Source organism: Carcharhinus amblyrhynchos, chromosome 19 (assembly GCF_965287045.1).
Source record: "Carcharhinus amblyrhynchos chromosome 19, sCarAmb.v2.hapA, whole genome shotgun sequence".
In the NCBI taxonomy this organism is placed as follows: Eukaryota; Metazoa; Chordata; class Chondrichthyes; order Carcharhiniformes; family Carcharhinidae; genus Carcharhinus; species Carcharhinus amblyrhynchos.
In genome coordinates, this window is record NC_137342.1 from 49,245,024 (window position 1) to 49,272,685 (window position 27,662).

The following is a 27,662-nucleotide window of genomic DNA, read 5'->3' on the forward strand; positions in this document are numbered from 1 at the left end:
CAACGGGAGGACGTGCAAACTCCACAGAGTCACCCAAGTTGGGAATTGAACCTGGGTCCCTGACGCTGTGAGGCAGCAGTGCTAACCATTGTGCCACCATGCCACCCCTAGGGTGGTAGACTAGTGGGGAGAAGGGATCATGTGAAAGGAGATATAACAAATCAAAGGGAAGCAACAAGGTGAGAGAGCAGGATATTATAGATTATTTTCTAAGTTTGTTCCCTTTCAATTTTTTTTAATTAATTAGAACAGATGTTTAAACAGTAAAAATATAACTAACTAAATTATGCAGTGTTTAATAATTCCTTGTTTTGAATCTTTCTAAACAGAAGAAAGCTCACGCAGATCCAAGCAGCCTATGATCATTTGTTTCAAGAGTACAGTAATCTTACGAAGATTAAGGAAGAAATGAATGTTAAAGAGGTATGTTCATTGTTTGGAGAATATGAGTTGGGAGAATATTTAGTGCTGTGCATTTTTTTAAATCAGTATTTTTATCTTCCTGTTTTCCACAACTTTCACTCAGACAAATTTGCAACTGTACATAGGCTGGAAACATCTAATTTTTAAGTCATGACATGAATGCATCTTCCCAGAATGTGTTGCCAGTCTACATGTCTCCTGTTGAAATTCCTGTATAAACTGTGAGATTGCTTAGTAGTGCTGAAATCTAATCAAAGAGGTTAGCACTACTGCCTCACAGCTCCAGGGACCTGGATTCAATTCCAGCCTTGGGTAACTGTCTGTCCATGTGGCGTTTTCACGTTCTCCCCATGTCTGTGTGAGTTTCCTCTGGGTGCCCCGGTTTCCTTCCACAATTCAAAGATGTGCAAGTTAGGTGGGTTGGCCATGTTAAATTGCCCCTTTAGTGTCCCAAAATGTGTAGGTCAGTTGGATTAGCCATGATAAATGTGTGGGGTTACAGGAATAGAGTGGGAGTGAGGGCCTGGGTAAGTTACTCTGTCAGAGTGTCGATGCAGACTCCTTGGTCTCTTCTGCACTGTAGGGATTCTATGATTTAGATTAATTTGATGTTATATAATTGATTCAACATGGAAACTAACTTGTGTTGCTTATGACCTTTCATAGTTTTCCTGTTCCAATGCTCTGCAAAGTAGTGGTGAAATGTCTTTGGTCTGATATACTTTTAATCATATGATTTATGCTCGTCAGTTCTAAATAGCAATTTTGAATTTTTTTGCACTTAGCATCAGTCTTAAGTCTGTTCAGGTCAACAGTAGTATGGGTAAAATAGTGTAGCATGAAACTCCATTTTAGGTGGTGTATGGGAACAACAATGCATGATGTCTCAAAATATTGGCATACACTTTGTTTTCACCAAATCTGCTCAAGTTTCTGATCTTCACTTTGCATCTCCACAGAAAAAAGGACATTTAGAGATTGGGTGAGTGGAGGGGGCTCCTGTCCAGATGCCCTTGAATGTATGTTTCTGTTGCTGGCTATGAACAGCACTGACTACACTGAATTGGGAAATGCATAACCTGGGAAGGAATCATAGCCATAGTCTGGGAGAGAAGTGTCAGTCTCATTTTCTCAGGTGTAGGCATCATGTTGTTGACACTGGGAGAAAGTGTGTAAGGAAACTGCTGCTAAAAATTTCAATCTCGAACATTTGTCAACTGAACTCTTAAGGACAGCTATATATAAACGTAGAAAATAAGAGCAGGAATCAGCTTTTTGGCCCCTTGAGCCTGCTCCACTATTCATTATGATCATGCCTGGTCATCCAATTCAGTAGCCTGTTCCCACTTTTCCCCAAGAGCTGTATATAACAGGTAGAAGATACAAAGGTCTGAGGACATGTACCAGCTGACTCAAGAACATCATCTTTGCTGTTGCCATCAGATTTTTGAATGGACCTACCTTATGACCTACCTTCAGAGTTGAGGAGGAACTTCTTCACTCAAAGGGTGGTGAATCTCTGGAATTCTCTGCCCGTTGAAGTGGTGGAGGCTACCTCGCTAAATATATTAAAGTCATGGGTAGATAGGTTTTTGACAGACAAGGGAATTAAGGGTTATGGGGAGAAAGCGGGAGAGTGGAACTGAGCCACTTCAGATCGGCCATGATCTTATTGAATGGCGGAGTGGGCTCGAAGGGTTAGATGACCTACTCCTCCTATTTCTTATGTTTTTTTGTTAAATTGATCTTTTTCTACACCCTAGTTATGACTGTAACACTACATTCTGCACCCTCTCCTTTCCTTCTCTATGAGCAGTATGATTTGTTTGTACAGCACGCAAGAAACAGTACTTTTCACTGCATACTAATACATGTGACAATAAATCAAATTAAATCCGTGTTGAAAGTAGACAATGTTTTGGCCTCAACTGCATAACATTCATCATCACTAATTAATAGCCATTGATCTTGTTTCCCTTTGCAGTCAATACAAAGGCTGTATACAAATTGCTGGGGGTTTTGACTTGCACTGGAGTAAGTCCATAGAAACATCTGTCTTGTTTTCTTTCTCACTAAAGTAAACACAAAATACTGTGGATGCTGGAGATCTGAAATAAGATCAAAGTGCTGGAAAATCTCAGCCGGTCTGGCAGCATTTGTGGAGAATGAGTAGTTAACATTTTGAGTCCAGTATGACTCTGTGTAACCCAAAGTTCCTGGGTCTGAAGAAATTGTACGGGACCCAAAACGTTAATGGGATTTCTCTCTTCACGTGCTGCCCAACCTGCTGGATTTTTCCAGCACATTGATTTCAAAGGAGTGAGCATCACGTTGTGGTGTAAGGTATGGGTTCTTTGAATGCAGTTGGCAGTGACCAGTGAAGACAATGAGACTTCGGTATTGTAGATAAGCCAATGCTGTCATGTTATATTTCAGTCCTTGATTTGTTTGCTCATTAATTATAATCGGTAGGAAAGGAAATCTGTCATCCTTACTGGTTTAGCCTACCTGTGACTCTAGAGCCACAGCAATGTGGTTGACTGTCAGCTACCCTTGGGAAGCTAGGAATGGGCAATAGAAGTTGGCCAGCCAGCAATGCCTATATCCCACAAATGAAAAATATGGTTCCCTGTTTAGAACCATAAACATGTCACATCAATAAATTCTGTGTTTTATTTTAAATGGAAATTTTCATCTAGATGTATGCAATCAAGCCCATTGTATAGATTTGTTGTGGTGTAATATTTGATGCTTGAAGTCATCTATTCCATAGGATGATGGTGGGTTGCTAATTTTTAATGAATACTGGTTAGTCCTTGAATAGAAGTCAGTTTTGTTTGAGGGTTATTTATTCCCCAGAACTCTGCTATATAAAGCAAAAAATGATGTGCATCATTCCTGTTCTAACTTGGCAATTACAGAAATGCTAACCAATGGTTAATATGTGTCCAGTACTAAATTAGCACTTTTTACGTCTGAAAGGTTATTTTCTCATTTGCTTTACTCAGTAGTATCTGGTAATCTAGCTGCTGAAGTATGGTGCAGATAATACTGCTTTCTGATGGGTTGTTGAATTAACGGCACACTTGCTGAGCTTGCAGTATGTTAAGCTCTGACTTATTGAATAGTGCATTGTTTTAAGTTGCATTCCAAATGCCAAAAAAAAGAGATTGTGTAGTAGACCTTCAACGATCTCACTTTGATTGCTCAACCATGAAGGTTATGACAACCCAGAATCATGCCAGTCTAAATGGCACCAGCATGATTACCTGGCGATAATGTTCCATAGATACTATCGCTTGTTATTAGTGTGTCTGTCTGCATTATCAAACAAAATGGGACAAGAACAATATAGTGTGTGTACCATAGGACAGCACGTGTCGTTGCGTATATTTTGTTGGAGCGAACTATATAAATCTGAGTTAACTCTTAACTACTGAAAGGTACAAAAAATTATAAATCAAAAAATGCTGAAAACACAGTGTATCAAACACAGCACCTCTAAAATGAATAGACAAAATAATGAGCCAGACCCTGCTGGATAAATAACTGTGTATGAGCAATGCATGCAGTTTTAATGCAGATTGGCCAACAAATTCAGTGGATATAGAAGTGCAATGTGTGTTGGAAATCTCCATACGTTGCTGGTCCATTTACCCTGCTCCATTGTTTGCTTTGCACAATTGGCAGCTCACACTTTCTTCTTAAGAATTTGCTGGTTTTGCACATTCATTGTCCAATATCTTGCCCTGTTGATAATTATCAGCTTAAGTACCTTTTTGATGGCCTAATAAAATTGTGAACACAGTGTCAAATTGATCATCCTGGCCCAGAAATTGAAAACAATAAACTGGAATTTCAATTGTTCAGATGTTAAGCTGTTCTTGGAGATTTTAAAAGTCAAATTGTGCATTTTTTTCTCTCCTCTCTCCATTTTTTACCCTCTTTCTGTACCAGGTTTTACCCTCTCTGATTCACCATCCTCACAGATGACTCAGTTTCTCTCAATCCTGAAATTCCATTTGTTAAAAAAAAGCCCTGCTTGTTGGTGCCACCATTCATTAAGTTGCCAAGTGCCCTGTTGCCCTCTTCATACCGTTAATGAACTCTCACTCGCAGCAAGTTACAACTCAAAAGTTTAAGAGCATGGGCAGTGTAAATGATGCAGATAAGAGGGTGTGCCGCATTCAGCTGCTTGTGTTCCAGTAAGATCCAGCTAGTTGTTTCAGGCGTTTCCCTTTAATAGAGTCAGTGTTTTAGTTGGATTTTAAGCAACACTGCCAGTTAGTGTCAGTTATGTTGTAAGCTGCCGCTTAAAGCTCCTCTTCATAATTACTACTTCTGTGCAATGGAGTGGAACTGATATCTATTTTTCCATTCGTTCCAAATCAGGCAGGGGTTTAGTTATATTTTTCACTCCTGAAAATGTGTTCTTTGGCCAGTGAATTATACGTGAACAAATCAATATGCCCATAATGTTGATCTGACTGCACTCAAGATAAGGGATTAAAAAATATGCTGGGATTAAGGAGATAGATTTGTGAGCTGTATCTAAAGCCTGAGAACCATAGGAGCATAGTAATAATCTGACTATCTTCTGACTGTAATTCAGTTTGAAGAGATTTAAATGACGTACAACCTCAAAAGTGTTGTGGGTTATTTAACCCATATTTGAAGAGCAAAGTTTGATTTTGCACTGCTTTTTGCCATGATGTCTACAACCTTGTACAAAATACAGTGTGGGAGATCAAAGGGCTAAAATTGGACTATATTAGCAGTGGGAAATGGCCTCAGCGAATTGGCAGCCAATATTTCACAACAGTTTCAAACCAAATGAAAGTAACAGTGAGGAAAGCAAATCTCCAAAAGTAACTCTGTGAGCTTCAAGACCAAGAAAATAGTGTTTGGTAAAAAATCAGCTGCCAATTCACAGCAAGCCTGTTGATGTGGACAGACTTCACCCTCCTTCCTTCCCAATGTTTCATTTTGAATTTTAGCAAATCACTCTTAGTTGAGTTTGTTTGCTCCCTTCAGTGGTTATGTAAGTAACTGTTTATAGTTGAGTATCTTAAAATCATACAGTGCAGAAGAGGCCCTTTAGCCCATGAAGTCCACACCGACGCATTAAAAACACCTGAACTCCCATCTAATTCCATCTGCCCATAGCCCTGAATGTTATGACGTGCAAAGTACTCATCCAGGCACTTGTTAAAGGATGTGAGGCAAGCGGTCTCTACCACCCTCCCAGGCAGTCCATTCTAGACAATCACCAGCCTCTGGGCAAAAAAGCTTTACCTCACTTCCTCCCTCAGCCTCCTGCCCCTCACCTTAAACCAATGTCCCCTCATGACTGACCTGAAATTAAGGGGAATGGCTGCTCCTTATCCACTCTGTCCATGTCCCTCGTAATCTCGTACACTTCGATCAGGTTGCCTTCCCCATCTTCTCTCCTCCAACAAAAACAACCCAAGCCTACCCAGTCTCTGTCCATAACTTGAAGAAAGCAGGTAGCATCTGGTGAATCTCCTCTGCAAATTACTCCTTCCAAAATGTTGTCACCTCTCACTTTTAGGGTTAAATTCCATCTGCCGTTTATCTGCCCATTTGACCATTCCATCTATATCTTCTACTTTGTATCAAAGATTTTTTTCCAAATGTATAAAAGCATTAGTAAACTACATAAACAACAGTTAAAACATTCTTAGCAACATGTTTTGTTACAACCTTACACTGACATGGCCTTGCGGTGATCAGACTTGACTGACTGTGCTGCCACCTGAGTTGTCCACCCTCACTCCAAGAATACATATCATCCTGATGTCTGTTTCTCTGTGTTATCAGTTCTTGCAAAATCTTGAGCCAGTTTTGAGCCATTCATCAATCAATTTCATTGTCTCCAGCACATATGCCTCCTACACTTTGTGCAAGGTTAGAAATAGATGATAATTCTTCCTATGTAGTCATCTCATAAATAGGAGATAACAATGTGGCGACAGGGTGTCTTATGATGTGGACACATAGGAGAGCATAATTATAAAAAGATTTAAACAATCTTTAGCTGAAGATTGATATTCAATACAAGGTCATTTTCTACAAACATCCTGCAAGATTGCAATTCCAGAAGTTAAACAGAAGGAAGTAGTTTGTGAATGGTGTTGTGGATTTTTTTAAAAAATGTATTATTAACATTTCCACAAAAAAAGACAAGATCATGCTGTAGCAATAAATTTGTTGAATTTGAATTTCATTGTGACATGTTAATTTGACAGAACAAACAGATGGAGAAAATCAGTGAACTTACTGTGGAGCTGGATGTGGCTAAAAAAACAATGGAAGCAAATCAGCAAGCAATTGCTGAATTGACCAGGACTATTGACCAGCAAACAGCTGAACTGAAATCACAGGTTAGTTTTTTCAAACCTGCAATTAGGATGTACGTGATGGTAACTTTTGCCTCTGCAGAATGTTTTGTTAAACCACTTTGTGTTTGTTTCTGATCTTGGCTAGTTAATTAAAATACAATTTGCATTTTGTCCTTATTCGGTGTCGCCCGCAATCCAGGAGCGGCTCACTTCCTTACCAGCTGAATGAGGGATTACTAAAAGGGGAGTCTAAAGAGGTGGGATAAACTAAAGGTCATTAAAAGTGATGAACTGTTGTAGCAGTTAACCTTATTTAGTAATGGATGAGGGAAAGCAGTTTCAATTTTTGCTCCCAATTTTAGTTTGTTATTAACTGATTGAATTGCTTTGAAGGTTTAAATCAGTTATTACCAGAAATCTGCTTTGGTGTTGTGTATTATTTTTGTCTTGCTTTCTTTATTCAGAATGTGCACAATGCTGATTTAATTGACATCTCCAGTCAGTTAGAAATGGCTGAGAAAGCACTGGTGGAAAAGCAGCAGAAGATTGATGCAATGAAGCAGACAATTATAAAACAGGAAGAAGAAATAGAAACTGTGGCTGTGTTCCGAGCTCAGGTAAAGTGATCTTCTGCTTGCATTAGAAACAGTCAGGATTCTTCTGGTGCTGCACCAGATTGATATTCAAACAGCATTGCCATCGCTGAATCCCCTATCATCGATATCCTGGGGGTTACCATTGATCATTATCATTGATTACACTCAATCACCCGCACGAATGCTGAGGTTAGGTTTACTAAGCTAATACCAGGAATAGGAGGGCTGATTAATAAAGAAAGGTTGAAGTTGTTAGGTCTGTATCCACTAGAGTTTAGAAGAATGAGATGCAACTTGATCAAAACCTTTACAATCCTGAGAGATATTGATGGACTGGGTGTGAAGAGGATGTTTCCTCTTGGAGGATCTTGACGTAGGTTTCCCTTTTTAAAAATAGGCGGTCGCTCATTTAAGACAGGGATGAGATGAATTTTTTCCTGTTGAGGGTTGAGTGTTTCTGGAACTCTTCCTCAGAAGGCAGTGGAAGCAGAGTATTGAATATGTTTAAGGCAGAGCTTGGTAGATTTGTGATTTACAAGGAGGTGAATGGTTATGGGGTAGGCAGGATTGTGGGGTTGAAGTTACAAGCAGATCAGCCATGATCTTATTAAATGAAAAAGCAGGCTCGAGGGGCCAAGTGGCCTACTTCACCTAATTTCATATGTTCACATAAGAGCAGATCAGAAGCTGAAAATTCTGCAGCAAGTAACTCGCCTTCTAACTTCCCAAGTCTGTCCACAAGCCGGGTGTCTGATTGGTGCCTCCCCAGGGCAAAGCAGCCCATTTGAGTAGCACCCCATCCACCACCTTAAACATTCACTCCCTTTGCCATCAATGTACAGTGGCAGCAGTATGTACCATCTATAAGATGCACTGCAGCAACAAGGTTCTTCAACATCAGCTTCCAAACCTGTGGTCTCTACCATCTTGAAGAATAAGGGCAGCAGATTCATTGGTGCACTACCACTTAAAAGTTCCTGTCCGAGTCTCTCTCAATTCTGACTTGGAAGTATACCACCGTTCCTTTGCAGTCACTGGATCAAAATTCTGAAACTCCCTTCCTAACATCACTGAGAGTGTACCTGCACAACATGGACTGCAGCGGTTCAAGAAGACAGCTCACCATCACCTTCCCAAAGGCAATTAGGAGTAAATGCTGGCCTTACCAGTGATGTTCACGTCTTGAACAAATAAAAATAATTCCTTTGTGCTTGGTGCCAAAGACCTGCTCTGCCCTCCAAATAAATTCTTGCTCTCAATAAACAAAATGTAGCCTTGAATGCAAAATATCTGGCAATGAACCATTATCCAGGGTCAAACTGTTGCTGTAGTTTTCTTATTGGGAATGTCACACGATTTTGTATTGCGATAATAATTGAAACCATGTTACAACCCCTCAAGCCAATAGATTCATGGAATATACAGTTAATGTACAAATTACAGGTTTGTACTTACTGCAGTGTTGTATTCTGTAACTTCCTTTTGAGTTGGAATATCAACAGATGCATACCAGTGTTGTGTACACGTAAGGTAGTGTTCTGTTTCAAAGGAAAGTAAACATCTGACCGGAATTTTCTGGCTGTTCATGCCAATGGGATTTTCCAGTCCTGCCAATGGTGCTCCTCTGTTGCAGGTTTCTGGCAGCGAGGGATGTGTTCAACAGGCAGCCCTGTTGACAATGATAGGACCAGAAGATCCCGCCACTGATGGGCTGCCTCCATTGAAGTGATTTGTGCAGGAAATCCCACCTCTGAGTGTACCTTAAAAGAAAACAGCAGACACTAACAAAGTGAAGTTATTGAAACGGTAGCGAGTTTGGATAGAAAAGGTATATGCTGTTTATAAAGAAGAAAATGTGCTGTTGTTAAATAGATAATAGTCCAAATATTTGAAAGAAAGGAGAGCATTGCCTATGTAACTCTGTCCAGAGCTTGATCATTAGAAACAGTTAATCAGACAATATTGTTTCTCATGTTCAGCCCTTCAGTGCTTCATGTCAATTGAGGTTAGATATCAACAGTGAATACTAACTTCAGTTCAAAAAAAGGAGAAATTCTGCACATGACAAATGTTCAACTCTTCAGAGTGAAGTTTAAAGTTTATTTATTAGTCACAAGAAAGGCTTACATTAACACGGCAATGAAGTTACTGTGAAATCCCTCTAGTTGCCACAGTCTGGCACCTGTTCGGGTCAATGCGCCTCATCAGCCCGCCTTTCAGAATGTGGAAAGAAACCAGAGCACCTGGAGGAAAACCATGCAGACACAGGGAGACTGTGCAGACTCCACATACAAAGTGACCCAAGTTGGGAATAGAACTCGGGTCCCTGGTGCTGTGAAGCAGCAGTGCTAACCACTGTGCTACAGTGCCACCTGTAACTGCCGCCACATAAGTGTACAAGCATTGTTTACTCATTTTGCTAATTTTTGTAAATAAGCCAGAGTTAAAGCTATGTGACTGAAGCAAAACACCAGAGAGGATCATTAATATTCAAGATTAGCATTTTTAGAGGGACGAACTAGGAAATCCTTTATTATTGAGGCAAAAAATTCAAGCATCACATCTTAAGATCATTCAGGATTGTAATTTGATAACTTATTACCTAACTTTCGTCTTGTAAGAAATAATTCGGAAATTATTTTTATAAAACTAGATAATGCAGCTTTAGATTTAAGTACCAGTTGGTTACAAACTCTTTGTGGTAGTTGACAATAATTGCTGTTCGCAATGTAAGTATTGATGTTAATGTAATTTTCTTGTAGGCTGAGGTTTATAGTGCGGATTTCCATGCTGAAAGAGCAGCTCGAGAGGCGATTCATGCTGAGAGGGAGTCGCTGGCTGAAAAGTTGGACTTGGTAGTGAAAGAAAACACCAAAATGAAGGAAGAACTGGATGCACTTAGCAGGTAATTAGCGGCATGTTCTAAAGAAGCGTGAGTCAAAAGCAGATTGTGGGTTTGCTCCTTTTAGTTTGTTTCATCTATGGGATGTGGGTGTCACTGAGCAGGCCAGTCTTTATTGCCCATCCCTAATTGCCTTTGAGGAGGTAGTGGTGAGCCACTATCTTGACTTGTTGCATCTTGTAATCGAAGCACCTTTCTAAATTTCAGTTTAATTTAGAAATAATCCCAGTACTGTTGTGAAACCAACATACCAAAGTTAAAAATTGTTTCTGGCAAATACCACAATACCCCATCCGCAAGCGAGAATAATTGGGAACAAAAGACAAGAGAAGTGTGACTTGAATGATTAGATTCAGTAATGAATGGGATAATTCCCCAGGACTCGCCTTGATGGTTGCCTTACTTTTTATCCACACCCATTGGGCAGACTTTTACCATGCCACCCACCACAGGAATCATCGCTGGTGTGATACAATCCATGTAAAGGACCATTGCCCTTGGGTGGGATTTTCTGGTCTTGGGGTGAGTGCGGACAGAAAAACCCATTCATTACATTTTCTGTGCCTCGATTATCCTTCCCTGACTGTGCTCTTCTTGTTGACCCCTCCCTTCTGTTACACATAACTCTGCTTTTAATTATTTAGGAGCTAAATTTGCCCCTCAACGTCCTCTTGAAAATTGATCAAGATCATGTTGATCTGTTGCTCATTGGTTTGTTATCTCTAGAAATCATCTAAAATGTGAACTTTTCAGTGTCACAACCAGAGAAGATTTTACCTTTAATGTAGGTCTTGGACAGAGTTCATATAGCATGTTACTTCCACATTCCCTGTTGGCCAGACTTTCTGACTATTTGTAATCAATGGATGATCCAAATAAGTGATTCTCCATGTGGGTTGGTGAGGGTCTCCAGGCAGTCTACAAGACAGTCCAAAATACAAATCACCAACGCACAGCGTCACAGCTGAGGCCAAACAAGACAACGGGCAGAACCCTGGTCTCCACCTGTCATGTGATATCACACATCCAGACCAGCTCCCATGCGCACCACAGAGGTGCAAGCAACAACTATGTAGCTTGTGTGCAAGATTTATGGTATTGTTGATTTTGTTTAAATGACATAAATGTTAATCATTCATTTCTCAGAAGGTGATTGTGATGATTTTATAACGTGTTAGAATGTTTCAAATAAACGTTCTCTTATGATTATTTTATAATTTAAAAATGTCTACACTTTTGTTTCTGGCATGAATCAATAATTTAATGCATGTACTTTTAGTGGCAGAAAAGCTGCAAAGTATCATTTCCATAAGTTACTTTAGTTCTGATGGGTTTTATTTTACGGTGACCAGTGAAAGTGGGTGGAGTAGGACCAGTAGGTGATCTGTGGGTTGTTTTACCTCACTAAGTGGTCTGCGGATGAAAAAGTTTGAGAACCACCGACCTAATTGCATCTTTATAAATAATTAATTTCAGATGCTAACTTGTTAGAATTCTGTTTGCTCATACTTGTAACTTCATAGAAACCAATGTTGAAGAACAAATCAAAAGTATTTATCCATGCTGAAGACATGAAAGAGCTTCCATTAACAAATGGGGAACATAAAACTTTCCAACAGCTCCTCAGTGGCAAAGTGGTTAGCACTGCTGCCTCAGCGCCAGGGACCCATGTTTGATTGTCGGCATGGGTCACTGTCTGTGTGGAGTCTGCACGTTCTCCCCATGTCCATGTGGGTTTCCTCCAGGTACTCTGGTTTCCTACCACAGTCTGAAAGACGTGCTGGTAAGGTGCTTTGGCCGTGCTAAATTTTCCCTTAGTGGTCCCAAACACTAGGGGATTTTCACAGGAATGTAAGCCTACTTAGTGACAAGTAAGGCTTACATTAACACTGCAAAGAAGTTACTGTGAAATTCCCCTCCACAATTAGGTCAGTGGAGTGTGGAGCCACACTCCAGCACCTGTTTGGGTACACTGAGGGAGAATTTAGCATGGCCAGTGCACCTAAACAAAGAACAACACAGCACAGGAAACAGGCTCTTCGGCCCAACAAGCCCATGCCGCCATTTTAACATTCAGTGAGTGCCCTCTTCTACCTATGACCTTTGTCTACGCCTATTGGACTCCACCATAAAGGTGTGCAAATTTAGAAAATTATAACCAGATTGAGGGACGCCTAATTTAGGGACACTTGGTTAACACCAGCACGTCTTTCAGAAGTGGGAGGAAACTGGAGCACCCAGAGTCGGTCCTGGCACTGTGAGGCAGCAGTGCTAATCACTATACTACCATGCTGCTCCCGACTTGTGACAATAATTGAAATAAACTTTGGGGCAGCATGGAGTGTGCACTTTCTCCCCGTGTCTGTGTGGGTTTCCTCTGGGTGCTCCAATTTCCTTTCTCAGTCCAGAAATGTGCGGGTTAGGTTGATTGGCCATGATAAATTGACCCTGTTGTCGGGATTAGCAGGGTAAGTATGTGGGGTTACATATTCTGGGTGCGATTGTGGAGGCTGAATGGGCCAAATGGTCTCCTTCTACACACTAGAGATTCTATGATTCTATTCTATCTTATAACATATATGTGTCTGGCTTTAAACGCTCCTTTTCAGTTCAAGATTCATCAGCAAGATCTAAGTTTAAAAAAAGTTAAAATTGTAGACCGCAAGTTTCATCTAACCAAATTTAACCACTAAACATAGCAGTTATTTTAAATTGTTCTAATTTTGTTATACCAATTCAAGATTTGAAGTTTTGAATATAATTTTTTTAAATCAACGTTTGAAACGTCATCTTAAATTATGAAAAAAAGTTACAGGAACTTGTAGTTTAAGAGGACATGCTATTTCAGATATAAATTTTAAAAGCTATCTAATGGTCTTTATGTCACTTGTAACATTGGCCGAACTTCAAAGATGTTTCGTTGAATTTACAGGCAGTCTTTGATTGAGCTGCAGCGTCGCCATGGCAGTCTGGCTGAGGATAGCGCAGCATTACAGCAGCATGCGGCACGAGGTAAAAGCTGATTTTAACTAAAATAAGCTGCAATGTTACTATTATAAAGGAACTATGTACTTGTCACTATGTTTTAACATTCTGTTGTCTTTGATATCATAGTAAGTCAGATAACGAAATGTTTTACTAGCTCAAAGTAATTACACAGTATAAAATACATCGTAGATGTATGATCCTGGATGGAATGATTGGTCTGCGCTCTTCAAATCAAGTTATAGAGGAGCGCACTGGCTTCATCAAGTCCTAGTGCACCACAAACCTAATCATGGAAATGTTCTTTACATGTCAGCAGTCACAAGGATAATGGCTTTTGCCATATGACTGGGGGCCTTCAGACTGTAGTTAGAGCCCGGGCTGGTCAACTCTTATTAGAGGCGTTATCCAAGATGTTTCCTTGGTCACTGTTTGAAAATCCCATGACGTCCTCCTGTTTCGCCTTTCAGTAGCTAAAGAGGAGGTACTTGAAGATCAACAGTGCTCAAAATAGAAAGGTTGCTGGCCTGGATGGCATGCTTCCTAGTTTGCTGAGTGACCTAAGGATGGAGATAGCAGAGGTCATGTCCACAATCTTTCCAATCCTTTTTGGATCTGGAAACGATGCCTGAGGACCAACGGATTGGACAAGTTATTCCACTGTTCATAAGAGGGATTAACTCAGTACCTGCAGGCCAGGTCAGTGATGAGACACCTTTTAGTGATGAAATTAACTGACCAGCAGCCAGCATGGAATTTTTAAAGGCAATTTATGTTTGACTAACTTGATTGAGTTCTTCAGAGGTTGTGCTTTTTCGAACTTACACAAGGAGTTTAACAAAGTGGCACTTAACTGACTTGCTAGCAAAGTCGAAACCATTGGAATGAAGAGGCAGTGGCAGTGGGGATACAAAAATGGCACAATCACAAAGCAGAGTATTGGCAAACAGTTGTTTATCAGACTGCAGGAAAATTTACAGAGCTGACCCTCAGGATTCAATAATAGGACCAGTGTTCTTTCTGATGTATATTCATTATCTTGATTTGGGCGTGCAGGGAATAATATTAAAGTTTATACTTGACATTACACTTAAAAGTAGTAAAAAATGAAGATAAAAGTCAGGAATTGGGAAGGCGGTTTCTTGGAGTGACTTGGAGAAACTTATACGATACAGATTCAAATAATATTCCACTGTATTTTAATTTATTTGGATGTTAATCAGATTTCATACTCAGTAATCTGCCTGCCCCAAGATACTTAAAATAGTAGTGATTATTGGCTTTCAAGAGAGGTGAAAAGTCAAGCAGTAAACAAACTGGGCATCAAACAGAAAATTGGGATTCTTGGAGGCAGCTTCAGAAATGCAGAAGATGGTGGAAACAGTGAGACCAAGGAGGCTGATTGGACTGCAGATGGAATCATCAAAGGCAAGAGGATATAGCTAATAGTTTTCAAAGAGGCATGAAAAGGCTACCCTTTTGGAAAAATTGGAAGTAGTAAAGTCAAATTGAAAGATGTGTTTTCGGTACTTTTAGTTAAATAAACCTGTGTGCCACAGCTTATTCTGTGAAATACTATCAATGACATGTTTGAGGGAAAAGTCTAGTCAACAACAATTTTGATGTGCAATTTTGCAAACATTCAGATCACATTGCTGTGGAGGGTAAAATGTCAATATTTAAAATGTTAACATTATTGGAAAATTACAAATGATGAGGTTTTTGAGTATTTACTTCATGTACCTATACCAAAGGAAGAATTTTGATGGTTAGATATTTTATTTATAGATTTTTTTGAATCATAGAAAAAAAATCATAGAAATCACAATTTCTATGGCTCAACAATTCTCAGATACGACTAAGGCTATAAAAGTTTCTCCTTCAGTCACTTTTGGGGGGGTTGATAACGTTTCGGGGTTTTATGGATGAGGCTGCAAATAGCCATTCTGTTTTTAATCCTAAGAAGTTCCTGATTTGTAGAATTTGGAAGAATTCTGTGATATTGATACTGTGCATATTAACCACTGACACTTAAAAGATGTATGAAGTATGATGTGTTGTCATATGTGTAACATATAATCTGATGCCTTAACATTTAGTGATTCTGCTTACAGGACCTGAGAACCTTAGTTGGGAGCATCAAGGGGTTCTGCCAGAACATGCATGTCCAAAGTGTGGTACTGTCTTGCCTGACATTGATACACTACAGATACATGTCATGGATTGCATCATATAAGCATATGATATATAAAACCATTTATGTGATTCCTATCGCTATGCAAACATATTGGATTTACCTTTGCCTTATTGGAGATGGAAGAGAAAGAGCTGATTATTTTTATTGAATTAAGTTTCCAACTTGGAATTTTGAAAATAGTACTTTATCATTTGCTTAGGTGAATGTGCTGGTGCTCATTAATCTTTAGGAACTTAATTCTAAGGAAAATACACCGAAGGATATAACTTGTTCAACAATAGCTTCTCAGAAATTGCACGTTACAAAGCCATATTTTCCTGCAGGTTCGTTAGTCTTTACTGATTAGATAAGTGTATTGCATTTTTCACAAGTACTTTAGGTTAATATGTAAAATAATTGTGGTAAGAATAGGTTATGCAGAGAGAAGATTCTGATTTGAACTCAAAATTGTACACCCCCAAACCTCAGATTTGTTCATTATGACAAAGTATACTTAATCTGACAATATTGCTGTATTGAGGTTCAATCCAGGAGAATTTTGCATTAACTACGTTGCAGTGTTAATGTAAGCCTACTTGTGATTAATAAGTAAACTTTAATTAGTCAAGGGGCTTGAATGTGTCTGTACAGATGTTTCCTGACTACAGGGATGGACTAATATCCTTGCCAAAGAAAAAGGCTAAATATTCTACTTAAAACCCATTTGAAACATTAATTTGTCTAAATTTAACAATTGAAATACTTACCATCTCAGTCATTTGAGAGTTGTGCTGAGTTATATTGCTGACTGTCATTTCTGGGCACAAGTTTAGGGCACCATGAAGCGATAAGTATTCCTCTCAGGAAAGCATGTTGGATTGTCTACGGTCAAAATTAATTTAGGCGTTTGTAATCCAGATTCCAGTTAACCAACCCCACAGCTCAAAATTCTCCATAAATATAGCTGATGTGAAAAATGACACTGATTGAAGAAGGAACTTGTCTGAAGGATGGTGTTAGCAAATGTTCTGTCGGGTGCAGCTAAAAACCATTATCCTCTTCTGGAATTATTTGCAGTTAAATTAAGGGTGTTGTTAACCATCTTTATTGGGGGAAGGCAGTCACTTCAGGCACCAACAAAAGGCAGAAATGGACACCAAGAGATGTCAAATTACACAAGAATAGGGTGAGAGTTTGTACCAGCAAATTCCATGCTTTTTGAGTTTTCTTTCTCGAACATCTAAGCACAGTTAAAGCTGAGCAAAGATTCTTGACAAAGAGAGGAAGGAAGGAACGATCGGAGCAGGGGTCAGCCTGTGGCAGCTGCAGGGCTTCCCCAATGTGGCTATTTTTAGAGCAGTGTTGAGGGGGGAAAGGAGCGGCTTTAATATAGTGCATCATATAGAAAGAAAACTCCAAAATAATATTTCTGAAAATTGCAATTGGCAGTTGTACAAAGTTAATGCTTGTTTTAAAGACTATAGCTGATAAAATGTGATATGAGGATTTTTTTGTTTGCAGAAATTAAATTTTAGTAAAGCTAACATCCTTTGGCTAATTCAGGTATTGTATTAAGCTACTGAAAATCATTAATAAAATGCAACATGATAAATTAGGCACTTTATTTACTTTGTTAAAATCTGCTAATAAATGCAAAACATAATGGTATGTGTTGAAGTATTGTTTGAGAATTGAAATAAATACTTATTTTGACTTTAAATTGTGGTGTGCTTTATTTATAAATATTATAAATGTGTTTTCCAATATATTATACAAGCATGATCAATGATAGAAATGGTTCCCAGATGCATACGGGTGATTTTCTAGTAGCTATCCTGTCACCCAGGAAGATTGATGGAAACTGTACAAAGGTACTCTTCTTATACTACTGCACAGTAAGAAGTCTCATAACACCAGGTTTAAGTCCAACCAATTTATTTGATAGTAATCCCACAAGCTTTCGGAAACAGTATTCCTTCGTCAGGTGTGTGGAAAGTTCCACACACCTGACGAAGGTTCCACACAGAACCTTCCACACACCTGAAGAAGGAACACCGTTTCCGAAAGTTTGTGGGATTACTACCAAATAAACTGGTTGGACTTAAACCTGGTGTTGTGAGGTTTCTTACTGTGTTTACCCCAGTCAACGCCGGCATCTCTCCATCTATACTACTGCAGTCAGCCATTAGAGTAGGGAGAGCATTTTTTTTTAAATGTTTATGAAGCATTTGGAAAGCATGATCCAGTCAGGCACTGTTACTAAGGATTTAAAAAAAAATTTAGCATACTTGACTAATTTTATGAAACATTTTTAAAGAAAATTGCGATGAGCATGGATTTATACAACATGCAACTCCCATACCAATTTAAAAAAACATTATCTTCATACAGTTCAAATGTAAAGCTTCACTGACTATTTGAACAGATGGCCCAAGAAATTGTGATGCGGGGCATACACAAATGAGATTTTTAAAAAGGGGGGAGAGAAAATGAGGTGTATTGGCCTTAGAGTATTGTCTGCAATTCTGAATATGATAATACTGGAAAGGGTGCAGAGTAGATGGAACAGGATATTGCCTGGTCTGAAGAATTTGTTACGAAGAGAGATTGGATAGACTGGGACTGTCTTTCTTGGAGCAGAGGAGATTGAGGGGGGACGTGATTGAGATGTATCAAATTATGAGGGGTATCGATGAAAAAAAAGCTTTTGACCCTGGTGGAGGGATCAGTGACCAAGAGATGTAGATTTAAGGGAAGGGGCAGGAGGATTAGAGGGTGTGTGAGGAAAGACTTTTTCATCCAGAGGCGGGAGTCTGAAACTCTGCCTGAAGGAGCCGTAGAGGCAGAGACCCTCATAATATCTAAGAAATATTCAGATATGCACTTGGGATGCCAAGGCCTACAGGCTGTGGTCCAAGTGTTGGAAAATAGGATTTGAATAGGTAGTTGGTCCTTGACTGGTGCAGACATAATGGACTGAAGAGCCTTTTCTGTGCTGTAAACCATCATTCTTTCTCTGACACCATTGTGTTCCTGAACTTCTAAATCCCACTCATCATCTCTCCTCCCACATTTTTGAATAATTTTCCATTTCTCAGCAAGTTCTGTTCCAATTGTCCAGAGTTATGGAGTGTTAGAACACTCCATAACTTTGACCCATGCTTGTTCATTCTATATACTAACATACAACAGAAACTTGATTATCCACAAGAACTTTTGTGCAATGGAATGTTCTTTTCCAGAGCCTGCGTTCTTGAGGTTATGATTATGAAGTGCCCATCCAGCAGCTGATAGGCTCTCAGGTTTAGCAGGAGGAGGTGGTGGCATAGTGATAATGTCACCAGACTAGTAAACTGGAGATGAAAGCTAATGTTGTGGAGAGATGGTTCAAATCCTACCATGGTAGGATGTGGCCTACCTATGATTCCACAGTAATCCACTTCCTGTGATTTAGCATGATCCATTATGTATGAGGCACTGTGTGTTCTGATGTGATTGACATGGTGCAAATCCAATGTCATCCACTTGTGTATCTAATATGATGCACCTCCTGTAATACTGCGATCAACTGTCTGCCACCCACCTTATGTGATCCACTGTGACAGACTGTGTTCCAGTCTGATCCTTCATTCATGATTCAATGTAATTGACTGACCAGTATGATGATTCATTCAACTCTATGATCCGATCGACTCTTTGTGATCCAATGTGATCATGTGTTATCGTTGCTCTAAAAATGAGGTCACCTTTGTTCTCTAATGTGATCCACTCCCTATCAAAGCAAATGTGATCAACTGTGTTCCACTTTATACAAGCGTATGTGATCCACTCTATGATCCCACATATCAAACTCTGATTCAAGATTGTCCAATAGGATGCACCCTTTAGATCAAATGTGATCCAGTATATGTGATCCAATATCCCCCACATTTTAATATTTAGTGTGATCCACTCTGATTGTGTGTGATCAACTCTATGTAAAAATATGATTAGCTGTACATGATCCAGATTTGGGGAAGGGGGGACATTCTCCCAGGAGAATCGCGTGTTGCTGATTCATGGGATCCTTTAAGTATCCACGCTGTGGTTACACTTCCCAGGCCCAGATTTCCGGCAGTGTCTGCACATCACCAGTAATCGGCTGGGAGGTGGGGGCTAATATTTAAATAATGTTTAACATACAATTTAAATGCTATTAGCAGGCGTGAGACTGAATTTTTTGGGCCCACTCACACCTCCCACCCTACCAGGGGTATTTCACTCCAGCGGGGTTCAGTCTAGCTTCCCTCCCCCCCCCCACTTTCAGGGAACTAGCGAGATGATCCTGCTGGAGTGAAGGGGGGGGCAATCAGGGCCCACCACGGGTTTGGATGGCATTGGGGTTGTGCCCCCTGGCCATGGGCAGCCTAGCAATGCCAGCCTGTGCCCCCAGCACTGCCCAAGGGGCAAAGTGCCTATGCCCAGGGACAGTGCCAAAGGGCCTAGTGGGTGATCAGTGGGGGTGGGGGTCCTGCTGCCATTCTGCATGAGGGTTGGTCAGACTGGTGGGGGGGGTGGTGGTCTGCTTCAGGGAGGGGTGGGGGCTGGCCTGTGAATGGATGGGGGATCTGTAATTAGGTTGTGGGGGGAGTTGAAGGGGTCGCACTGTGGGGATCCTGGGCTGGCCAGTGATTGAGCTGACCAGCAAACTGCAGTCTGCTGAGGGCCACTGAGCGTGCGCAGAGTTCTGGAACTCTCGGACTCCTGCATGAATAGGCTCCATCTCCCCGAGCTTTCCCAATTGTGAGCTCTGCATCTCACGGAGTGTGGGAGATTCCAGTCTGAATTCCCACTGAAAAAGCAATTGTGATTTACACCAGTTTTCCCGCAAATTCAGCAATTGGGAGAATCGTGGCCGAGGCTCCAATGTGGTCCACTATGTGATCCAACGTGACACCCTCTCAGTGATCCAATTAGATTCCGTCTTGACGATCCAATGTGATCCAATCTCAATGAAGCAACATGACCAACTGTTGGCGATCAAATGTGATCCACTATCTGACCTAGTGCAATCCACTCTGTGATCAGTGAGCTGTGTGGTCCAATGTGATCCACTCTCTTGAGACGCACGCTGGGGTGATTCATTCACTCCAAGTGATCCATTCCAGCGTGATCCACCCTGTGAGAAACACAGCTCACAGTTAAACAATTTAGTCAAGTCAAGTTCTGAAGGAGCAAGATTTTATTTGACGTTCTTGCAAGACCGGGTGTCCAACAAAATAGGCACACCTTGCACAGATTTGCAGCACATTTTATACTTTTTTTACAAGCATTGTAATGGCTTTGCAATGTGTTGTTCTCCCCTAATTGGTGGTCCCTGTCCCATCTATGTGTTGTCATTCCCCTATTGGCTCAAGGTGCCCCAAGTTCCCATCCCCTCTACTCTCCATCTAACCAGGTCTCCTGTTATCACAAGAGTGCATTAGCAAACTCATCCATCTTATCCAACACTGTTACATGTCCAGTTCAGATTGGCGGTAATCAATCCTTTGCCAACTTAATCACTGCTGTCCCAACCATCTCAGTGACCTTTTCCCCCTTCTATGCCTAGTTGTAAAAACAACACATCTTGCAGACCATTTGCTTTTTGTAACTTGGCCTCTTACATTCCTGCAGGATGTGGTGTATGCTTCACTGCACATCACATCTCTGATGTTATCTCTACATTACAGGCAGTCTTTTTATTATCCCTAATTATTGCTGTGTTAGCAGCATCGAACCTTATGTCCTATGTTTGTGACTAAACTCACAGTTGTTTCCATAAAGTGGGTTATCAATGTGCCTGACTATACCCAATCTATTTAACTTTAAGCTATTTCTCTATGCTCTACAGATGCATGTGTTAACAGCATCTTTACCTATTGCTCACAACCCCAGTGTGAACCAATCTGGGTGATCCATCCCAGTGTGATTGACTCCGAGTGATTCACACTGGTGATCTACTCGGTCTGATCCACTCTGGGTGATCCACCCCAGTGTGATCCGATCTGGGTGATCCATCCCGGTGTGATTGACTCCGAGTGATTCACACTGGTGATCTACTCGGTCTGATCCACTCTGGGTGATCCACCCCAGTGTGATCCGATCTGGGTGATCCATCCCAGTGTGATTGACTCCGAGTGATTCACACTGGTGATCTACTCGATCTGATCCACTCTGGGTGATCCACCCCAGTGTGATCCAATCTGGGTGATCCACTCTCCCAGTAGGCGGGGTTACGGAGAGCAGCGTGATTGCGTCATTGGTGACGTTGGTCCCGAACCTTTGGCGCCAAAACTCAGAAAAAGCCAGAATCCGGTGAGAGAAAAAATAATAAATACCGAGAGAGGCGGGGGGGGGGGATATAATCTAATATACCCGGGGGAGAGAGAGAGAGAAATATATAGTTAATATAGAGAGAGGGAGCGGGCTGGGAGAGAAATAATATAACAGTTAAATATCCCGGAAGAACCCGGAGAGAGAGAAATATAAATAACATAGAGAATTAGAGATATAAATTATATAAATATAGAGAGTTAAATATATATAATGTATAAATAGAGAAATATGTCTAGAAATAATGAAATATACCGAGAGAGAGAGAGGGAGGGAATAGTGAGGAGAGAGGGAAGCGATTGATGTCTGAGGGAGGGGAGTCTGTCTGTCTGGGGGGGAGAGAGAGAGTCTGGGGGGGTTAGGGAGAGAGAGTCTGGGGGTGGGTGGGGGAGAGAGAGTCTGGGGGTGGGTGGGGGAGAGAGAGTCTGGGGGGGTTAGGGATAGAGAGTCTGGGGGTGGGTGGGGGAGAGAGTCTGGGGGAGTGGGGGGGAGGGGAGAGAGTCTGTCTGGGGGAGGGGGGCTCTGTCTGAGGGGGGGAGGGGAGAGAGAGTGTCTGAGGGAGGGGGTCTCAGGTTCTACAATCCCTGAATCAGGATATTGAACATGATGAAATCACCCAAACCCCCAGAGAGAAAACACACACACAGGCTGGGCAGGTTAGTGCTTTAAACCCTGCTCTCACTCAGCTGAGTCTGGGGTGAACCCCCTTCACCCACTCATCAGACCAGTGTTTGCACTGAGGACAATTTCTGTACTGAGTGTACAGATGCACAAAATATCCCTCTCCATGTGCGAGTTGTGGCTATAGAATAGTCTGGTTTGTTCAGTGTAACTTGTTTTAATTGTTAATGAAACAATCTTATTTTAATTTTCAGTGTGACACCATTTTCTGAAACCTTGATCATCATATTCTTATACCATGGAAGGTAAGAGCATCTCAGTTTATTGTATTCTAGCATTGCAATGATTTTGTGTTCCTTTAAAATAAAGTGCATTCCTAAAACCTCACTAACAAATATCATAGAATTTATAGAATTATACAGTGTAGAAGGAGGCCATTCAGCCCATTGATTCTGCACTGACCACAATCCCACCCAGTCCCTATCCCTGTAACCTCATACATTTAGCCTAGCCAGTGCCCCTGACACTAAGGACGTAACCAGTCCACCTAACCTGCACATTTTGGACTGTGGGAGGAAACCGGAGCGCCTGGAGGAAATGCCACACAAACACTGAGCGAACGTGCAAACTCCACACAGTGACCCAAGCCGGGAATTGAACCCAGGTCCCTAGAGCTGTGAGGCAGCACTGCTAACCACTGTGCCACCCTTAAAAAGGGTTGTTTTTAAAGCCAGAGACTAGAATGAACCCTGATTCACGTAATATGTTTCTTCATGGCAGGTACTGAGGACATGGATCTACTGGCATCTCTTTTGGATGAGAATGAAGTGGAAGACATTCTGGCGACATCGGCATATTCTCAGGGCGATCACAGTGTGGAGCGGAGATCACTTAGCGAGGATGATGAATGGGATAAGCTGTTTGATGGAGATGAAGACAATGATGTCCAGGCGACGGAAATCAGTGCTCTCTTTGGGGATGTGGATGACTTGATGGAGGAAGAAGAGGAGGAGAGCAAAGCAAGTGGTCAGAAACCTGATCAGCCGCAGATTGTTTCTGATCAGAAGAAGCCAGAAAAATCCAAAGTTGATTTAGAAGGTATTTCATAATTAATGCGCTGCTGCATCTGTTTTCCATCTACAGTTTATCACGGAGATGACTGCATTACTGAGTCAGATACTGCTGCTGAGAAAAGGCATTTGAATGGACTCCATAAGCTGAAAAATTAGCAAAATACGAGCACTTTCTCTACTGGTTGGTCGTCATTAGTCCACTGACAAGCTAATAATTCCACATAATGTCAGGCTGTTGATCATCACGTAGGCAAATGGGCAATGCCTACTGATATTAGGTGGTTAGATAGAGGAACTGACACAGAGACAAGAGTGTATATTGGGAACAAAGTGTCCACACATAGTGCCGGAGACTGTTTAAGGCAGTGGTTTCCAACCCTTTTAAGCACAAAATCATTTTTAGCTTTAAAATGCAACATAAGATCTACTCTTAAAAAATTGTCTTTACTAAAAACCACCCCCCCCCCGCAAAAAATGTATTCATGCATAAATCTCACCATACCTTCAGACAACCATTCCACCTTTCTGGCGACTGTTAAAACGCCAAGCAGCTCTTGATGGTTGTCATTGGGATTTCTAAGATGGTACCAGAGCGTGGCGACTTCTTACAAGCTGTGACCAGCATACCTTCTAATTCTATCTTTTATCTTGTTCTAAAACGTCACTCTAACTCTTTTAAACTCATTCTGCACTCTCATTTCCTTCTCTATGTAGGTGTGCTTTATCTGTAAAGTGTGCCAGAAACAATACTTTTCACTGTATATTAATACATGTGACAATAATAAATCAAATCAAATGAAGTCTTTGAACAAGGGATCAGCAGCAACTGTCATAACCTACTTGATAACTTCATCACCAGTCAGCGGTTTTTATGTTTTGCCTGCACGTGGTTCATACAGAAACTGCTTCTTTGCTGACCTTGCCTTTAACCATAGGTTTTGAAAAGAGTGATTGTTGAGCTTGCAACATTCCATAGAATCTTACATTTGGTCCATCGAGTCAGCACTGACCACAGTCCCCCCCCAGGCCCTATCCCTATAACCCCATGGATTTACCATAGCTAGATCCCCCTGACACTTAGGGGCAATTTAGCATGGCCAATCTACCTAACCTGCACATCTTTGTTCTGTGGGAGGAAACCGGAGCACCTGAAGGAAACCCATACAGACATGGGGAGAACATGCAGACCCCCCACAGACAGTGACTCGAAGTGTGTGGGTTATGTTGATTAACCACGCTAAATTGCCCCTTAGTGTCAGGGGGACTAGCTAGGATAAATGCATGGTGTTGCGGGAATAGGGCCTGGGTGGGATTGTTGTCGGTGCAGATTTGGTACTGGAAGAATTCTATGATTCTATGACCTGTTGGTTGCGATTGATAATTTGGAGAATTCCTAAAAACTTCCATTTCTGTAGCACATTTCTCAACTTCAAGTCATCCAAGGTCAATGCTTTTGAAATGTAGTCACTGTTGCAATGTAGAAAACACAACAGCCAATTTGTGCCCAACAAGGTCAACAAACAGCAGTGTGATAATGACCAGATAATCTGATGTTGACTGAGAGATAAATATTTTATTTATCTGTCACACTTGAAATTGAGCAATATTTTGTAACCTGCTAAAAATAATAGAACACACCGATTTATTTCTTAAATGAATTTTTTGTTTATACACTAAATGTTTTGGAGATTGCTGTGAAAGAAATATGCATCTGCAGAACCTGTGGAATATAAAATAGAATTCTTACAGTGCAGAAGGAGGCCATTTGGCCCATCGTGTGTGCAGCAATGATAATCCCACCCAGGTTCTTTTCCCGTAATCCCATGTATTTATCCTGCTAGTCCCCCTGACATTAGGGTCAATTTAGCATGGTCAGTCAACCTGACCTGCACATCTTTGGACTGTGGGAGGAAACCCATGCAGACACCAGGAGAATGTGCAAACACACAGTGAGGCCGGAGTTGAACCCAGGTCCCTGGCGCTATGATGCAGCAGTGCTGACCACTGTGCTGCCCTATATAGTGTACACCAATTTATTTATGTGAAAAAAGACTAGTGAACTTTCTGCTTACACATTGAATGTTTTGGATATTGATGTGGAAATGTGCACATGCTGAACCTGTGGAATATGCCATGAGGGAACAAGCAGCAGGAGCAAAAATGCACTTTGTGAAAACTTGAATATGTGCAAAGAAATATCTAACATTACATGAGTTATTTCAAGCCTGCATTGTGTGTAAGATTTATGAAGTTACATTTATTTTCTGATACCAGTAAGGAATTGGCATGGGAAAGCGTTTCTATTGGTTAGAAGAACTTCTGCCTTTCTTTATGGGAATTGCTTTGCCTTGAGCAGACAAGAGAAGATGAATCCATAAATGCAAACAACTTTGCAGACCAAGTGCTATTTAAAATTTATGTGCTTGGAGACTTGAAAGCTCCTTACGCATCCTTGTATATTTTTTCCCTCCAAAGTGGAACTGGAGCAAATGAAGAAGCAGATGGAAAAGTTACAGAGGCAGTTGGCAAAGGTTGCAGATGGCCCAAAATCCATCGTCCATTCTGGGAAAAGCTCACCTGAAAACAATCTGAAATTACCAGGTATGGATCAATATGTGTACATGCTGAGGTAACTCGCTGTGATTTAGGAGTGGTCGCTACAAAGGAAGCTGGACTCATGAATGAACTAGTGCTGAAATGTTTCAGGTTCTAAATGCCTGATGTATCTTTATTCCAAAGGAGCTGTCCAGAATCCAGCTCTTGGAAGTTGGTATTTGCCCCATAGATGCGGTTTAATTTTGCTGTAGTATCTTTTGAGATGTGCCTTTTTGGTAACGTGTTGCATTATTTTTAAGTTGAAGGTTGGAAATTATATGCCAGAATGTGCCGCATTGCACCACTTGATTGTAAATAGACTCATGATAGGAAGAGTGCAAATCTTCATGTGGGATTACGTGGCTACCAACAAAACTTACTGGTCTGATTTGATCTTGAGCCTGTTTTGCATAGTCACCTTCTATTGTTTGACATTTAGAAAATCAATTCTCTAGCCCTCATGATGTCGTTATAAAGTTCATGCATAATTTATACAGTGACTTAAAGGTTGCAACAAAAGCAACATTCTTCTGAAATTGGACTTAGACCTGTTCGCTTAGATGGTGCAGGAGTTTCAGTTCATATCTGAACCAGTTGATGCAACAGCAAGAATTATCACTGAATTAATTCATCATATCAATATTGTTAGGGTCCTGGACTAGAACCTCAATTTGCATTTAGAAGTTAGACTAGACCCCACAGTTTTTCTTTTTTGGCATAAATGTGAGGAAAGGGTACTTCCTTCCAGGGACGATTCCATTGAAAAATTAAAGATCTTTTTGCGTAAAACAAACTTTACTTAATAATACAATTTAAATATAACTAACAAATGAAGTGGCCTAAATATTAACAGTTGAACAATATTTAAAATTGAAAGGAAGCAGTTTTACTTTTTATTTTATGCCTTTTTTAGTTCTAAATAAGCATCTCAGTTCCAGTACTAGACATATTTTATTTCCTCAGTGTTAAGATTTTTAACTGTTATTTTTTCAACAGGTAGAGCTACACATACTTCACAAAATATAAAGGAAAGTCCGTCTTTCCAGGAAGCTCTCTGTCTGCCTTCTCCCATTCCTAAAACTGGACCACTGAAAACCAAGACCTGCAAGTCCCAGCAATCTGCAAATCCAAAAGCGGGTAATTGATCCAATGCTTTTTGCTTATTAAAAATGTATTTATTTATGAATGTGTGAAAAAGCCAGACTGGTCCACCAGACCCTGCTGCATATAGTTAAACATCAAGGTTAGCTTCTGGCTCAACAACTCAAACTGAGTTGGAATAACATCAAAGTAAAAATGGCCAAAGAGGTACCTGGGCACTTACTTGGCTCTGGAAATTTTACAAAGTGAATTATTTTTGGTTCATTATTTTTGTATTGTTTTCAAGGACAGGGTTTTGGTTAAGTCAATTGGCTAGAGTGTGGACCAGAATAACATCAACCGATTGGTAGTTCATGGAGACCTGCCTTGCTCAAGGCTTGATGTGCAGTGGTTTCCCTAGCTATATAGCCACTTATCTCTGTCCGGTAAAGAGAAGTACCTATGGTCCCTCATGGAATATTGTTAACTATCTTT

General features: G+C 40.7%; 2 protein-coding genes across 2 annotated transcripts in view; both read left to right on the plus strand.

Moving 5' to 3' along the window:
* The window catches only part of optn (optineurin), a 49,369-nt gene extending 32,205 nt beyond the window's left edge, over nt 1-17,164 (plus strand). The window contains exons 10-15 of the mRNA XM_080207748.1: nt 330-423; nt 6,693-6,827; nt 7,250-7,402; nt 10,144-10,286; nt 13,216-13,295; nt 15,383-17,164. Of these exons, the coding sequence (XP_080063874.1) occupies nt 330-423; nt 6,693-6,827; nt 7,250-7,402; nt 10,144-10,286; nt 13,216-13,295; nt 15,383-15,504 (727 nt within the window). The 3' untranslated portion in view covers nt 15,505-17,164. The remainder of the gene's footprint in view (nt 1-329; nt 424-6,692; nt 6,828-7,249; nt 7,403-10,143; nt 10,287-13,215; nt 13,296-15,382) is intronic.
* Nucleotides 17,165-21,740: 4,576 nt separating this feature from the next.
* The window catches only part of mcm10 (minichromosome maintenance 10 replication initiation factor), a 56,122-nt gene continuing 50,200 nt past the window's right edge, over nt 21,741-27,662 (plus strand). The window contains exons 1-5 of the mRNA XM_080207107.1: nt 21,741-21,780; nt 22,674-22,724; nt 23,200-23,517; nt 25,968-26,093; nt 27,084-27,224. Coding sequence (XP_080063233.1) covers nt 22,718-22,724; nt 23,200-23,517; nt 25,968-26,093; nt 27,084-27,224 — 592 coding nt within the window. The 5' untranslated portion in view covers nt 21,741-21,780; nt 22,674-22,717. The remainder of the gene's footprint in view (nt 21,781-22,673; nt 22,725-23,199; nt 23,518-25,967; nt 26,094-27,083; nt 27,225-27,662) is intronic.